The sequence below is a fragment of the Arvicola amphibius genome, chromosome 5, assembly GCF_903992535.2.
Source record: "Arvicola amphibius chromosome 5, mArvAmp1.2, whole genome shotgun sequence".
Lineage (NCBI taxonomy): Eukaryota > Metazoa > Chordata > Mammalia > Rodentia > Cricetidae > Arvicola > Arvicola amphibius.
Window position 1 is genome coordinate 48,197,426 of NC_052051.1, and position 17,513 is coordinate 48,214,938.

Below are 17,513 nucleotides of genomic sequence, written 5' to 3' on the forward strand. Positions count from 1 at the left end.
TTTCTCTTTTGTTTTGTTTGTCGTTTTGGGTTTTTTGTTGTTGTTTTTACTTTTTTGGTCTCTCAAGCATAGTTAACTCTAAACCTTAAATGTAAAGTTAACCAGCACATTAACAAAGACAGAAGATACAATTCAAGGAGTAGGGGCTGAAAAGTAGGAGCCAAGAAAGTGTTATCTTGGCCACTCCAAGTGGTTACTAGTAGTACCAGTTCAGTACCACTTGTTGGGACCTAGTCTTTTCTGAGTTGAGGTCGGTTGTGGGGTTGAAAATCTGCATTCCTTATTCAGAGTGGCCTGGCACAGAATCTTTACTGACTTCATGAAAACTGAGGTAAATCTCTGCCCCAGTTATGCCAGGCCTGTCACTAGATGACCTAAATAAACCCTCTCTAGCTCCACTTGCTTTGATTTCATTTTAATAGTCATTAATTTGGGGGGGGTGGAGAAGTAGTCTACCCTGAATTTATCACTGCTTTGGTGCCTCTCATCTCTTCTGTACATAAGCCTCCATATACAAGCCCTGCAATCCTCAGATAAGATAGATGGTCTTTGCTGGCCATACATAGCTTCCACTTTCCTTGGTTTGCCAGCTTTCCAAATCTGCACACACACACACACACACACACACACACACACAGACACACACACATACACACACACACACACACACACACATACACACACACACACATTCTTATACCCAAATTACTAGTTTTTTCATGCAAGGGCAACTGAAATGATCCATGCGAATTAGTTATTGACAACCACACTAATTAAGCCAATTGAAAGTTTTGAGTCCTTTTATTAATGGCCAGTCGGAGAGTGGGCTTGTGCCTCTGAAGTCTCTTAGTGTCAGGGGTACAGCGTTTTTAGAGACAGAACCACAGTATGTCAGTGCTGGTGGAGGGGGAGGGAATTCCCACATTGCTGAGGGAATCCGGTGGCCTAGTAATATCTGCTTTCTTTGTAAATATCAGCAGTATCTTCCAGACACTACAGAATACATCTGGGCCATGGTCAAGATCACAGAGAGTCCCAAAAGTGTAGCCTAGGTGGATGTGGCTTTTGGGGTAGGGAGCTGAGAAGTATCTAGACAGACACAAATAAAGTTGGGACAAAATGACCTTACCTTAATCACTTCACAACTATCAATTTCCTGTTACAAGCTCATGAAAGTGGAGCCTGGGGCCATGGCACAGGGGGTAAGATTGCCGGCCACCAAGCTGGATTCCTAGGATGGTAGGACAATCTACTCTAGCAAGTTGTCTTTTGGCCTCCACCAGGCACTTTGTGTCATATCTCCAAAGACATAATAAACAAATGTAATTTTAAAATAAAACATAAATGAAAACTTGGTTCAGGCAAACAACCTGGTAGGGGAGGTATCCAGGTATCTCCCTTTGGAGAGGAAATACAGGAAGTCTGGATAGGTAAGGAGTGCGATTCTCCAGGATACAGTCACCCAGAACGAAGGTCCCACGGCAGGCGGTTTGATGCACTGAGCGCACAACGTCTGCGTCGAGGGACAGGAAGCAATATGAGAACACGTGCATTGGCCATGCGAAATTGAGAGGGTTTAGCGTTGGCACAGGAGTAGAAAGCGCCCAGAGGGCCTCTGGCTATGTGCAGAGGAATTCTGGGAGTTGTAGTTCATTTGAGCAGCCAGCTGGCAAGGTTCGGCCCAGAAGTCTCAGGTACCTTTGCAGGCGGTGAGAATTCAGTTAGTTTGGCATGGAAGGCTGAGTCCAGTCCCCTCCGAGCTTGTGGAGCGCGGTGAAGGACCCGAGTGCGCCCCGCCTCTGTGTGCACCCTAGCGCCGTACTCACGCGTCCCCTGGCGGGCGGCAGGGCATGGGCGGTGTGACAGCCACCGCGTCCGAAGTGAGGCGCTGTGAGCGAAGCAGAGGGAGCCCATGGCTTCCTGTTTCTGGGTCCCACATTGGGGTTCTGAGGGAGAGTCGGCTTCTTCCATCCATTGGTCAGCACGATGATGGGCTAACCCACCGCTTTGAGAATTCGGCTTCTGACACCTACTTGCTTTTGTCCTCCGGGGAACTCTGTAAGGAAAGAGACTAACCCATTTTGTTAGATTGTTAAAGCGGAGATTTGAAAAGTCTCCGGTTTTATTTCGAACCCTTTTTGTTTAGGTTTGGGGTTTTAATTGTTTTTTGTTTTAAAATGCTTTCGATGTTTTTACACAAAAGCACTCACTGTTCTGCCGAAGCAAGTATTGCATTTGAAAAGCCAGTGGTCAAAAAGAATAAAACCTAATGTCTTCGTCATTCATCCCGGGAGCCTATAATAAGACAGAGACGGATCACTGAGGCACGCGTCTACGCAGAGAGATCTTTATTATTTTGACTAAGCAGATGAGAGAGAAATATGCGTTTATGATGTATTCAGACTCTCACAGGAAGTTCTCCTGTAATACAGGAAATGCAAAGGTGTACAGGAGGAACCTGAGGTAGAAATTCATATCGGCTGCCCTGTATCAGGAATATTATGGGATTGTTCCCTGTATTAACTTTTAGCCTGAGGGCTGGACTAACGGTTATGGCTCCTGGCCTCCACTACTAGGCACACTTTCTGAGGACTCAGCCCCACCCAGAGCTGGAAAACCAAAAGAAAATGGCATAACCAATGTGCTCCTCACTCCCGGAACTCAGGTAAGTCTATACATCTCCCTTTCTCAGCATGGGTATGTTTTCGTCTGTTCTTAAAACTTGCTCTGCACTTTTTGCTAAACCACCGAGGTCATCCTGAGACTGGGTGATGACCCTTACAGGAAATGTTCCTCACTTGGAACTTTCCTTCCTACTGTTGCTTCTTGGCCATCCACTTTACCGTGCTCGTTCTAGCCACGCATTGCTGTGGCCACGTGAGATGCCAAAGACTAGCAGCCACACACCCTGTCTCATGGTGTTTGCTGAAGCAGGAGACTGTAGAGGCATAAGATAAACGGCATGAAGGGACACATTTATAAATATGTATTTTAAATGCAGAAATGGTTGTCTCTGACAAGTTATTAATGACCCTGGAGGATGTCCATCAGCTAGTCTATTTGAAAGGGGTTTAAGATAAAAAGTTTATATGGAAAACCCAAGGAAGGTAGTTGGTATAAAGTAGAAAACAGAGATTTTCCAAGAGAGAAAAGCTTTCGTTCGAGGAGAGGTGTCTATAAGCGATCGAAAAGGTCAAGGGGTGTGTGCCACTGTGGGATGAGTTAAAGTCTAAAGAGGATGTGTTATATAGCCAGATCACAGGGAAAAAAATCTACACGGTGCCTTACTCCAAAGCTGCATAGGCCATGTGAACATTTTCAGAGGCCCAGCAAGATGACATTGGGAGCCAATCTGAGCAAATGGAGCTGTGCCCTGTTCTGCACACACTGCTCTTTTTCCTTTCTTTCTTTTTCTTTTTCTTTTTTTTTTTTAAATGTGATTCTGTTTTGTTCTTTGTATTTTTTTTCTGGTTGGGGGTGATAGTAAGCAATCAGAGATTACCATGTGCTTTCTAACTACTGAGCTTTATAATAATTTGAATTGCTAGAGCCATACAACATCGAATACTAGCTTCTAGAATTTGTGTCTTATTTTGAAACAGTGACAACCAATTGTGTGTGTGTGTGTGTGTGTGTGTGTAAGAGGAATGGTTTTGAAAGATTAGTTTTTAGTTACAATTAGGATCTAAGAGCATTGGAAAGATTGTAGCAAGAAGGGAAGCTAAAGATGGTCTCTCTTAAGAACGCAGTGGGAGGCTCTGTGAGTAAAATGAGTTGAGTCCCTAGAGGCTTTTCATGGTCTCATCCACATGTCCTAAGACCCTGTTTTTGTCTGTCGCTCCTGAAGACACCACTGGTTGGCTTTGTTCTCCTGTTCTTCTTCATTCTCTGCCTTGCTGACAAAGGCAGTGTTGACCAGCTTTTCAATGCAGCCATTTTTCTTCATGTCCTTTCAACAGTGCAAGACTCTGAGAAATTAGCAGTTTATATGTTTTCTGCAAGGATTTTTTAAAAAATATTTCTCTAGTGTGGAAGTTATTTTTCTCTCCGTATGTAACTGGTCTCTTTTAGAGTGGGAAACAGTACCAGAAAGCAGGAAGCTAACTCCAGAGAAGCATTTTTCTGAAGAGGGCCCATCCCCCAGAGTGTTACTGGAGAGCTTTCCAGAGGAAAGGTCCGGGGACTGTGAAAACTCTTTAGAAAACCAGCGGGAAAACCATGAGAAACACCCAATGCGAGACCTGGTCCCTCAGAAGAGGCTTTCTGTGGCGAGATGCTAGCGTGTGGTGAGTTCAGAAGGGACTTTAGTCAGTGCTCAGTGCTTGCTCAGCGGCAAGGAGGAAGACTGTAAAACCGTGGGTCACGTGAGAACTTTTGGGATTCAGATATGATTAAACAGGGGAACGCTTGTGCAGGGAAGAAGCCTTGGAAATGGAGCGAGTGTGGGAAAGCCTTCAGCTACTACTCAGCTTTTGTCTTGCATCAGAGAATTCACACGGGCGAGAAGCCCTATGAATGTCCTGAATGTGGGAAAGAGTTTAGCCAGAGCATACACCTCACTCTGCATCACAGGATCCACACTGGGGAGAAGCCCTATGCGTGCCGTCAGTGTGGGAAGGCCTTCAGTCACCGCTCAGCCCTGATTCGGCATCGCGTGATCCACACCGGAGAGAAACCCTATGAGTGCGATGACTGTGGGAAGGCCTTCAACCAGAGCTCATACCTCACACAGCATCAGCGCATCCATACTGGGGAGAAACCGTACGCATGTAAGGAATGCGGGAAGGCCTTCAGCCAGAGCTCGTTCCTTACCCAGCACCAGGTCGTTCACACCAGAGAGAATCCTTACAAGTGCCGTGAATGCGGCAGATCTTTTAGTGACCGTTCAGGCCTTATTCAGCACCAGAGAACTCACACTGGAGAGCAGCCCTATGAGTGTAGCGTGTGGGAAGGCCTTTGGCTACTGTTCTGCCCTGACTCAGCACCAGAGAACGCACACCAGAGAGAGGCCCTATTGGTGCAGCGTCTGTGCCAAAGCCTTCAGTGACCGCTCTGCCCTGATCCGTCATCAGAGGACGCACACTGGAGAGAAGCCTTACCGGTGTAAGGTCTGTGAGAAAGCCTTCAGCCAGAGCTCGTCTCTTACAAAGCACCAGAAAACTCACACTGGAGAAAACCCTATAGGTGTAAAGAATGTGGCAAAGCTTTTAGCCAGAGTTCCTATCTTTCTCAACTTAGAAAACTCACGCTGTCGGGGAAAACAAGGCTATGGGCAAGCCTTTAGTGAGTATTCAGTCTTTGGCCAACAAAAGAGAATCCATACTGGATAAGTGTATTACAGTCAAAGTGGGTTTTGGTTGTTTTGTTTTGTTTTGTTTTGTTTTGTTTCTGCTTGTTTTGTTTTGTTTTTTTGAGCATTTACCATTTATTGTGAGGGCTACAAAGAAATTTAAGAAGATTATCTTAAAAGTTATCGAGGCACCTGCTGATGTGGGGCATAACTCACTTAGGCTATGAAAGGAGGTTTTATTTTTTTTAATTATTCTTTTTTATAGTTTATTTATTTGGATCCCCTGGAACAGGAGTTTACAGACAGTTGTGAGCTGCCATGTGGGAGCTGGGAATTGAACCCTGGTCCTCTGGGAGAGCAGCCAGTGCTCTTAACGGCTGAGCCATCTCTCCAGCCCCGAGGTTTTACATTTTTAAAATAACTTCTGGATGGAAGACACCAAAAGGGAATTCTCTTCTAACAGCCTAATGTGTGTGTCCACCGCCACATCCCTACGAGTAGGATATGCGTTGTGAAGAAAAGACATCTTATTTGTGCTTGATAGCCTCTGAATGCCGAGGGGATAAGTTCTGAGGAAATGAGTGGTCGTTTTAGGAACAGAAACAAGAGACTGATAGTTCATAATGAGTTTGCCGAGGGCCCCAAATGGTAGAACAGCTGTCCTTCAGCCTGAAGTACGGGAACACAGAGGAAGTGGATGGAGAGGGCAGGGGAACTGAAGGGGTCGCTTTCAGTAACTTAGTGTTGGCAACCAGAGGAGGATAATAGACTTGACAGCTGCTGTGGCAAAGCTTGTGTGAGGGCAGCTTTCCCCTGAAGCTGAGGGATATTGGTCTGGGACCTGCTTCTGTACTTTTTGTCTTTAGATCTTGCCTGTTAAGATGTATAATGGGAATCATTTTCATCTCAAGGCTGAAGGCGTACAGCTTAGTTAGTTTACAGAAGAGACCTTTGATATGTCTAATGTGTTCTAGACTACCTGAGTTACCTGGGAGTATTTTTATTTATAAAGATTTACCTCAATTGTAAGTAGTTTGTACCTTGAATTTTCTTATACAATGCAAAATTTAATTGTAGCTCTGCACTGACATTGTGTTGTGAGAACCTTGGAGAGACTCATATGCTTGCCTTTCTCCATCGTCATCTTGGAGTAGGGGTAGGTGACCTTGTGCATACACGTTTTTAACCGGAAGTTTGAACATTAATATTGGAAACGCTAATTGAGTGTGGCAATTTTACCCTCCAGTTTCACTGCCCTGTGTCTTGATGTGAATTTCTTTGAGTGGATTTCTGTCTCATAGTTGTTAAGCTGCTTCAATCCATAGGTTTAGAAATTTTGCCAAACTTGTGGATTTTTCAGCCTGATGCTATTTCTTCAAAATAACATTTTTAGCCCACTACCCTACCTGGTCTCCATTTCTGGATTTGGATGGCAGAACAGTTGGCTCTGATTGTAGTCTCGCAAGTTTCTGAGATTCTGTTCATTTCTTTAAAGTCCATTTTTAAAATGGATCTGCTGAAACAAAATCTTGTAGATTGCAGTGGCCCAAGAAAGGTGTCTCCCAGAGTTCTGGCGTTTGAGGAGTCTAAGATTAGGATGCCATCTGACTATTGCCTGCCAGACTTCTGACTCAGACAGCTGCCGTTCCTTCTTGATTTTCTAAGGATCTTACGTTGTGTATAATCCAGCCTGACTTCAAATACTCTGTGTAGCTGAAGATGGTGTTGAATTCTTCATCCTCCTGTATCTATCCCCTTCCCACATGCTGGTATTATAGGCCTGCACCATCATGTCTTCTTAATGACCTCTGACACTCTCTCTCTCTCTCTCTCTCTCTCTCTCTCTCTCTCTCTCTCTCTCGTTTTCATTTTTGAGACAGGGTTTCTCTGTGTCATCCTGGCTGCCCTGGAACTCACTTTATAGACCAGGCTGGCCTCGAACTCACTGAGATCCACCTACTTCTGCCTCCCGAGTGCTAGGATTAAAGGTGTGCACCATCACTGCCTGGCTGTGACTATCTTCTTGATATGTCTTCCTGTAGACTTTTGTTAGTGCATGTACAGGGTGGGAGAGATGCCTCTCTCATTATGTGAGCAGTTCCATTGGATTAGGACCCCACTCTTGTAACCTCACTTAGCCTTAATTATCTCTTCAAAGTCATATTTCCAAAAACAGCCTACACTAGGAGCTAGGCCTTCAGTACACATTTTTAAGGAAGTGCAATTTATCCCTTGTCATGCTATTCCTGCCCCTCCTCACCAGAATCATGGCCACACATGAAATGCATCCATTCTGCTCCAGCAGCTCCCAGAGTCTGAAACTCCAGCCCTGTCAGGAGTCACCTCTTTTGGGATGACTTTTGCTGTGATTCCAGCCGCAGCGGGTTTGTATGTTTCAGGGTTGGAGCGTGAGGATTAGAAATGTTAGGTAGAACCGGGCAGTGGTGGCACACGCCTTTAATCCCAGCACTCGGGAGGCAGAGGCAGGCAGATCTCTGTGAGTTTGAGGCCAGCCTTGTCTACAAGAGCTAGTTCCAGGACAGGCTTCAAAGCTACACAGAGAAAACCTGTCTCAAAAAAAAAAAATGTTAGGTAGGAGGAACAGAGATAAGAAAGAAACACAAAGACATATATAGGATAGTTTCAGGTGGACAACTTAGCGAATACCGAATGTTGAATTTTTGTTTTGACTTCTGAGTTTGCCCATGTTTAACTTTCCATACACTTTTATACCCCAATTCAACACGGGTAGAAGGCAAAAGGCTGCTTTAACATGATACAAAGGACAACAAGAACAATCATTTGCTCTAATACTTGAGACATCAAGCCATTAATTTTTGAGAAAAGTATTTAGTGCTTGGGGCAGTGAAAACACCAACTATCCTGAAGGCAGCCACTCCTTAAGTCAAACCTCCTATTTCAAAAGTAGGAGCAGAAGTGTGCTTGAATTCTCTGACCTTTGGTCAGGGTAGAGCAGATCTACCTCTATGGGCATCCCAAAGTCCAAACCTCCAAGCAACCATGCCCTAGGTCAGGGTGTGTAGCCACACTTGTTGCCAACAACCTCAAGAGAGCAAAATAAACTCAAACTCTGACCTTCAGGCAAGGTGGAATAGGCTCACATTTTTGGCTTCCACGTATCCCTCCCTTTTATTAATTTGATTAAAGCCTGAACTTCTGTTACAGAACAGATGACTATGCCTGTCTTGGGGTTCATTTTCCCATTTTCAAGACTTACCGTCATCAGTTTATACATTCTGTCATGTATGTCCTGTCTTAGATTGCCTGACTTGGGGGTGGGGTGGATCTTACCCATCTCTGGCTACCAGTCTCTGTAAACAAAAGGTTAAGGAAGAAAGCATCTCTGGGCGCCCTGCACCTTTGAGCCAACTTTTATCAAGAGAGTTTACCAATAACGAGATAATCATAGGTAAGCAGATAATGCTTTATGATATACATGCCCCTGTGGTTGTAATTTTTCCTGATAAAGGAGTAGAGGATGATCAGAGGTGGGACTGCCTTCTTAAATTGGTCTTGGATATCTTTGACAGTTTTTAGTTACAATCAAAATCCAAATGATATTAACTTATCAAATCTAAGGACTCCTTGGCAATGTCAAGGTTCTCACAGACAGGCTCGCACCTTTCCTCATCAGTAGCTTCTTCATGGTTGAACTAAAGAAGTTACAAACACCAACAGGCTAATATCGTAGTTCTAGCATAGAAATTAATAATAACATGCAATTTGTCAAATCACAATTCCATTAAATCCATTCTAATAAAAAAAAAAAACAAGAAAAAGTTTTTCTGATGGGTGAGAGTCCAACTGCATTGCTGCTTCTAAGTAACTGTCCCAGTCTCTGGGCAGCAGCAAAAACCCTTAGGCTACCTACCCTCCTCATCTCTGAAGAGGGACTTCAGTCACTTTTTGTAACCAGTCCTCTTCCTGTGGGACAGGGGGGGGGATTGAGGTTTCATTTTTCAATTCCTTTATTTTAACAGCAGATTGAAAACCATACTGGTAAAATGAGTTCTGTGTCCCAAGATACAGTATGGATAAACTATCAAATATTTAGCCAGCGTTCTTGGACTGGCTCCAAGGTAAACAAGACACACCAAGGACTGGAAGTTTGTGGAATAGGTCTACGCAGAAACTAGGGATCACCAGTCATCACCACGATCTTCTTTCCCTTCTCAGACCTCAGCATGATGGGACTAAGTCAGGAACACAGGTTAGGGGAACTCCTTTTGCTTCTTCTATGGAGTCATCAGCGGCTGCGATGTCATCAGGGCTGGCGTCCTTCTGCTGCACACATTGGACCAGACCTCTCAGGGGCCGTTGTGCTTCACCATCCTCCTGTGAAAAGGAAACAGACCTATCCTCCATCCCAAGTTAATACAGGGTCGGGTCCTTTCCATAATCCGCTGCAAGTCTCTCTCCACCTTGCTTTAGCAAAGGTCGCCTTGGTGGCATCATGCCAAAATCTGTCTGTGGCAGACTGCTCCCAGGTATCCACATTCAAGAAGGTTAGAGTAAAAAGGGCACGATTTAAGGCATTATGCAGCAACTGAGGGTATAATCTTCCCTATTCATTTTTTGAAGTTGTGTTGAATGGGCATGTTAATTGCATGCCTCTTTAGAGACAACATTTTTTTTTTTTTTTTTGGCAGCTTTCCTGAGCTGCCTGGGGGAATTTTAATCACTGTTCCTCTTTAAGAATTTTACTGAGGGGCTCAAGATCCCCTGTAAACAACAATAAATAGGACCATGGCCATTGGATATCTTATGAAAAGTGTGTAAGCTATCTTTCTAGTTCAAGCCGCAAGTCTGTCTAGCTGACAGGCTTTAACTTGCTCATTTACATTTTCACAGATACCTGTCTGGGCCTGGAGCTGCAGCTCCCTGAGGCTACCTTTTTGCAGCTTGGCTGTCAGGCCTGGAAACCAGCTTCTGCTCAGCTAGTAGCTGAAGCTGGGAGCAGGGCGGGCAGCAACTGGGCTCTCTCCACCACTTGTTCATCCCACCCTGGTTCTTGGGACTAGGAGGTGCCAGTCCTTCGTCACCTGCTGTGCCTGGGCTGGGCACAGACCATGCTCAGCGGTCCTACCGGAGACTGGCAAATTTAGCTCAGGTTCCCAGGTGCCCACCATTGCAACAGCTGTGAGACTGCAAGCTTAGGCGGGTAATAGCCGCATCATTTTTATTACCCCTGTTCTCTTATTTTAAGTCTTGCAATCACAAAATAGGAAGAATTCCTCTCCTCTGTTAAAAGCCATTGATTTACCCATATATGCTCCTTGGCTCGTGGGCCAAGTAGCCTCTACCCATTTCCCACCGACCGGCTCTGGGCACTGGCTGTGGGAGGTATAGCCCTCCTGCCTTTTCTCTGGCTTCACAGCACAGTGCAGGCCAGGCTCAGCAGGCTCAGCATGGGTGGCGACAATCTTAGTGGCAACCCAAGCTGTTGCTGCATGCCCTGAACTTCCTTCATCCTTTCAGGGGCTGCTGTGGCCCTGTGTCCACAGCACCACAGCTTGCTGAGTCCTGGAGCTGCTTGGAGTCTTAGGCGGCTATGCCACCAACATGGTAGAAGATTCATAACATTTACAAACTCTAAAATTCTCTGCATTTGCTTTTGCTCCACCCTAGCTCCTCTGGCTATCAAAATACATCCAAGCAATTGTACAAACAGTTGAATAGTATTTTCTTGTCCTATTTTTACAAATATTTACAGTTTTACTCCTGATATCATCACCGCCTTTCCATATTAATTTTCTATATTTACTTGAGCACTCACCTTTTATTCTTACATCTATGGTATCTCATTTAAGGATGATATCCATCCCATGATCTCCTGTACTGCTGGCCACATGCACGTGCATTATGTATATCATGAGTTCTAAGCCCCATATTGGGCACCATTTATTGGGAGCCACCTTTTGGGAGTGACTTTTGCTGCGATCCTAGCTGTGGCATGTTTGTATGTTTCAGGGTAGGGGCCCCATCTGTAAGGCCTAAAGTCCAAAGTTTGGCCTATAGCCTGAATCAGATATGACTGGGATGTTTGATTATCCATCCTAAGCTATGCACCTGTGAAACTGAGTAAGTTTCTAAAATACTATGATAGGACAGGCATAAGGCTGAGTAATCCTACACCAGAGGATAGAAATGCAAATGAAGGAATGGGCAATGAATGCCAAGCAAGTTCAAAACCTAGCAAACTCCACTAGATTATAAAATATGAGAATAATCTGTTTTGGCTTGATTCACAGCCGAGGAACCTGTTAGTGTGATAATCCTTCCTCTATGGCTCTGCCAGATAGCCCCATCCCCAGGGCCCTTCAGGGCAGTCTCAGCTGTCAGGTTTAAGTTGAAGGCCTCCTTGCCTGTTGAAACCAAGATGAACTAGTTGAATGCTCCTATGAGTTATGCCCATCATTTTGTTAGCCCATGAGCTGTACCCACCATCTTATCAAATGGTTGTTCAGACACCACATGAGTGCGTTCTTTCTAACCAACTTCTTCGCTTTTTCCCCGTGAGTAGAATCTTCCCATAGATTTAGGTTCTCATTCCTTCTCGATTAACATTCCATGTATTAGTTCATCCATCCCATCTCACGTCTTAACCATAAGCGGTGAGCCGCCACTCTTCACTCTCAGTACTTTATTGAGAAATTGCTGCTCTACAGCCAGTTTCATCACTTCAAGGTCCTCTTCCACAAAACGCTGGCCTGCTCATCAGACAAGCTTAACAGCATAAAAAAGTCCCTCTGGTTCCGAGAGCACGTTTCTCGTGGCCATCTAAGTCCTCACAGCTTTTACATTCTGTGTGTCCTCAAAACTCCTCCGGCCTCCCCCCCACTATCCAGTGACAAAGGTGTTTAGGCATGTTTAATGTGTGCAGCGTCCCATTTTTTTAGTATCAGAACCTTAGCTAGCTCAAGATACCATAATAAAATATCACTGGTTAGGTGGCTCAAACAAAGAAATTTATTTCTCACAGTTTCTGTAAGCTAGAAGTCCAAAATCAAGGTCCTGCAAGGTTCAGTTCCTGATGAGAGTGCTCTTCCTCACATGAAGATGGTCTTCATGTGGCCTTATCTCTGTACACAGGGAGACAGGGAGCTCTCCTTTGCTTTGATAAGGCCAGCAGTCCTGTTGGATTAAGGCCTTACTCCTATAACCTCTTTTAGCCTTAATTACCTCCTAAAAGCTAGTCTTCAGATATAGTCACATTGGGGGGTTGTCATGGCTATTCTTGGTTGTCAGCTTGCCTACATCTAGAATTACCTAAAACCTACATGGCTGGCACACCTGTCAGGGATTTTTTCTTAATTAAGTTATTTGAAGGGTGAGATGACTTTATTGCCGTGGGACAAATCCTGACTCTAGACCTTCACTGCCGCCAGCAGGGCTGGGACGGGATAGCTTGTCTCTGGGTAGCTTTGGAAGCCTCCTTCCTTTATGTGTCCTCAACTGGTGTTGGTGAGGACGGGGCTGGGAAAAGGTCAAAATCTGGTCCCTTGGTCTCTGACACCACTGCAGGGTCAGGTGGAGCGTAGAAGAGCGGGATCTCCAAATATCCCTTGTGGTAGGGCGAGGACTGCATGTTTCCTTGTGCTAGAACTGGGCCATATTGTCTAAAAGCTTTCTATCCTGCTGGTCTGCTCCCTTCCTGCCCTGTCTGCTAGAAAGAACAGGTAGACTCTTTGGGGGCCTTTAAAATCTACCCCCTCCGCTCCTCCTCTCTTCCTCCCCTGTTCTTCTCGGGTGCCCCCTCCCCCAGCCACAGCTCTACAGTTTTGGCTGAGCAGCTTCTCCAAGGAGCAGTTTTTGACACAAGGCTAAAAGAAGTTTCAAGAAATTCTGCTGTAGAGCCCCTCGGGTTTCTAGGTCCTTGTCCGTTTCATCTCTCTCCACCTGTTAGAACCTTGTGTTTATCTGAACCAGATTTTCAGCTGTTCTTGGACCAATAGGGAAACCAGCTACTCCGTCTTTCCCTTGCCTTTCTTGCACTGGGACTAACACAGCACATGGAGTGCTGTGGACACTGCCTGCAGGTCCGTGGCGTACAGCGCGGTGGTGCAGAATAGCCAGGTAGGACTGGGATGGTCACGTCTGCACTGGACTGGGATGGTCACGTCTGCAGGTCCTTGGTGTACAGCGAGGTGGTGCAGAATAGCCAGGTAGGACTGGGATGGTCACAGTCTGCAGGTCCTTGGCGTACACCGTGGTGGTGCAGAATAGCCAGGTAGGACTGGGATGGTCACGTCTGCACTGGACTGGGATGGTCACGTCTGCAGGTCTGTGGCATACACCGCGGTGGTGCAGAATAGCCAGGTAGGACTGGGGTGGTCACGTCTGCACTGGACTGGGATGGTCACGTCTGCAGGTCTGTGGCATACACCGCGGTGGTGCAGAATAGCCAGGTAGGACTGGGATGGTCACGTCTGCAGGTCTGTGGCGTACAGCGTGGTGGTGCAGAATACCCAGGTAGGACTGGGATGGTCACGTCTGCAGGTCTGTGGCATACAGCGCGGTGGTGCAGAATAGCCAGGTAGGGCTAGGATGGTCACGTCTGCAGGTCTGTGGCATACAGCGCGGTGGTGCAGAATAGCCAGGTAGGACTGGATCAGTCATGTCTGCAGGTTTGTGGCGTACAGTGTGGTAGTGCAGAATAGCCAGGTAGGACTGGGATGGTCACAGTCTGCAGAGAGGCTCCTGGAAATGACAGGCAGAGTCCTCTAGCTTTGAGAGGACTATACTTTCTTTCATTTGAAGCAGCAGTGTTTAATTTGCGCACCACAAACTTGAGAAGGAAAGATAACTACCACTATGAATATAAACTGTAGTGTTAATATTTTTATTTGTATCTTTACTCCAAGAATGTGTAAGAACCATTTATAAATTAAATTTACATTTTTCAGTTGGAGTTTTCCCAAAAATGTGTTGCTTATATATGGCTATCAGTTCATCTAAATTTTATATATGGTATTGTAGAGAACCAACAAAATTAAAATGATAATTGATATTTGTGACAAGTCACTTTATGTATGAAATGTTTTATGTATGTATTTTCAAAATGTCATACCTATTTGAGAGTGGGTAGAACTATGTAGAAAGAAGATGCAAAGGTGATTTGTAAACTATCAAGTGCTAATAATTATTAATTATTAGTATTATAGTCATTTATATGATCTGTCCATCCTGTACTTTGTGAAGGTATAGCTCAATAAAAATGACTATCAATATAATGAAGAGAGCCTTTGTATTTTCTTTTTAAACTAGGTTTCTTGAGCAGTAGTAAATATATATATGTGTGTGTATTATATTGTAGTAAGCAAATTTTATTTTTAAATCATTTAACTTTTTATTTATGTGCTGGCATGTGTCTCTGTGTGAGGGTATGCACGATACCTGTGGATGCCCACACAGGGGTCTGACTGCTGTCAGAGGAGTTACAGGCAGTTGTGAGGGGCACAGTGCAGCTGTCAGGAGCTGAACTGTCTCCTCTGCGCACACACACACACACACACGCACACTCACACACAAACACGCTTAACTATTGATCCCTCTCTCTGCTCCCGAGCTGCTCATTACTAATGTAACAAACTCTACTGTATTTATTTCAACACTAAAGAATCCAAGCATCCCTGAGATCTACCCAGCGTCATGATTTTCCATCTCTAGATGAGATGTCTGTGTTCCCCTGCTAAATTGGGGTTGCTGTGCTTATAGATTTGTTGATTAGCTTTAGGACTAGTCACAGTTCTATGTCTCATGTTTGGTTTGGAATTGTGTCCTTTTCTTTTTGAGATTGCTTCTTTCCCTTGATTCTGTTACAGAGGTTTGTCAACTTAACCAGGCCTTTAAAATTAATTTTCAGAGTTTTTAGAAAATAAGGTTTATCAATATTTACTTTACATACAATAAAATTCATCCACTTGTCCAATGAGTTCGAAAAGTCAGTGCCTCTTTCCTCTGCCACTGTGACTGTGTGCTGTGTGGTAGCTGTTCCTGCTTCTCCCTCCTCATTCTCTGCTTGTCCTATTCCTGTGTCTGCCACTGTGATTGTGTGCTGTGTGGTAGCTGTTCCTGCTTCTCCCTCCTCGCTCTCTGCTTGTCCTGTTCTTGTGTCCCCTCTCTCCTCCCTCCCTCTCCTTTCCTTCATTTCTTCCTTTATTACCCACTGAGCTGTTTTATCTGTTCCCAAATTTCCTTTTTAAAGTGGAATAATATTCCTTTGGGTATATGTACTGCTTTGTCGTTACCGATTAATCACTAGACATTTTAAGATGCTCCCATCTCTAATATTCTAGTAACAGAATATGGAGAGAGGAATACCTCTGAGATTTTGTTTCTGTTTTTTTTTTAGACATACTTATTTCTATAACAATACCTAAGATAAACAGGAAAAAAAGTCTCACTCACAGTTTTAGAGATTACAAACAACTCGGATGTCCATTGTGAAGGAGCACAGTTTTGGGAAGCACATGTTGGAGGAAGCCAATTTTTACTTCAGGGCAAGGAATGAAAGAAGGAAAGAGTCTGGGATCCCTGTCGCCCTTTCGAGGGTGTACCCCCGTTAGCCAGATCTCCCACTAGACCACATTTCTTCAAGGTTCTACCACCTCCAGAAAGTCAAAGACTAGGATCCAGTCCTTTACCACAGCAGTTTGGGGCAGATGCTTAACCAAACCATAGCAATACCAGAAAGTGGGATTGCTAGATCATTTGGTAATCCTATTTCTAATTCTGTGCAGCTTCCATGGTGGTTTTTTTTTTTATTCCTTTACATTTGACTGTACCTGCATAACCACGCCCCTGACTCAACCCTGAACTCGAATGCCAGTGTAAGCACGCTCCCCATCACACAGTATTAACTTATCCATGGTCATCCCAAAATACCAATCTGCACTTCCCCCGTCCTGTTTCCAATCAGCAATGACATATACTGCATTTACTTGCTTTGCCTCTGTAGTCTCTTTCAGCCTAAAAGGGTGTTTCTACTTGCTTTAATTAGAGTCTCAAATGTACCTCCCAAAAGTTCATTAAAGACTGGGTCTTTAATGTAATGTTTAGAGGTCAGACTTTGGGGAAGTGACTGGCTGGTGAGGACGCTACTGGATGCATCAATGGATACAACATTCTTGGTGGGTACACTGTTAAATGGATTGTCAGGAGGGGTAGAGACTGGGAGGCAGTGCCTGACAGGAACGGGTCACTGTGGACACGACTTTGAAAGGTAACTGAGCTGGCTGGTTTTTGTGTGGAAGAGAGGTGCACATATGTAACCTTAGCATGCATACTTGGAAATGAGGACGGGAGAACACACCAGAAGCTCAAGAGTAATAAACCTGGAGTAAGCCATGTAACAACAGAAGCAAGGGAAGCCATGCTTCAACATGGTAGAAAGAGAGATTGTCCCTTGATCTCCTCACGCATACCATGGCATGTGCACACCAACACACACACACAAGCACACATTTAATTTTTTTTTTACATTCACATTAAACATTTTTTAAAGATTTCTTCTTACTTTGGGTGTATAGATATTTGACCTGCATGTGTGTCTGTGCACCACATGTACAGTGCCCATGGAGGCTGGAGGAGGGGCAGCTCCTTTAGAGCTTTAGTCACAGGTAGGCGTTAGCTGCTGCAGTCATTCACTGCACAGAGGCACTGGGAATCAAACCCTGATCGTCTGGAAGGGCACCCAGTGCCCTTCACTCTCGAGCCACTCTCCAACCCTGCACTTGCACTTCATTAAAATCTAATTACGTCACTCCTCCTCCCCTCTTCCCATGTCCCTTCCCCCCATCTCCTCCCATGCCCCCCAAGAGGGCTAGAGAGATGGGAGGGGGGCTAGAGAGATGGTCAGTGGTTAAGAGAACATGCCGCTTTTGCAAGGGAAACTCGTTCGGCACCCAGCAGTCACTTGGGTGGCTCACAACCCCCTATAACTCCAGATCCAGGGGATGTGACACCCTCTTCTGGCTCTGCACTGAACTCATGGGCAAACTCATACACAGATGTACACATTAAAAATAAGAATAAAAACCGTTTAAGTGGGGTGTCTGAAACATTGGCAGGGACTGGTGGGGACAGAGCCTGGGGCCTCTGGAAGGTTAAGCATGCACTCTGTCATAGAGCTACACCCATAGTGCCTCTGAGGTTTTATCTGTTTTAAAGTTCCATTTTAATCTATCTGTGGGTGTTTGGT

General features: G+C 44.9%; 1 protein-coding gene across 1 annotated transcript; it reads left to right on the forward strand.

Annotated features, from left to right (window-relative positions):
• The first annotated feature begins 4,387 nt into the window (after positions 1 to 4,387).
• LOC121677197 (zinc finger protein 135-like) lies at positions 4,388 to 5,330 on the forward strand. Its single transcript, XM_042055140.1, is given in 2 exon segments — positions 4,388 to 4,941; positions 4,943 to 5,330. Coding segments are annotated over 2 exon segments (942 nt in total).
• The last annotated feature ends 12,183 nt before the right edge of the window (positions 5,331 to 17,513 follow it).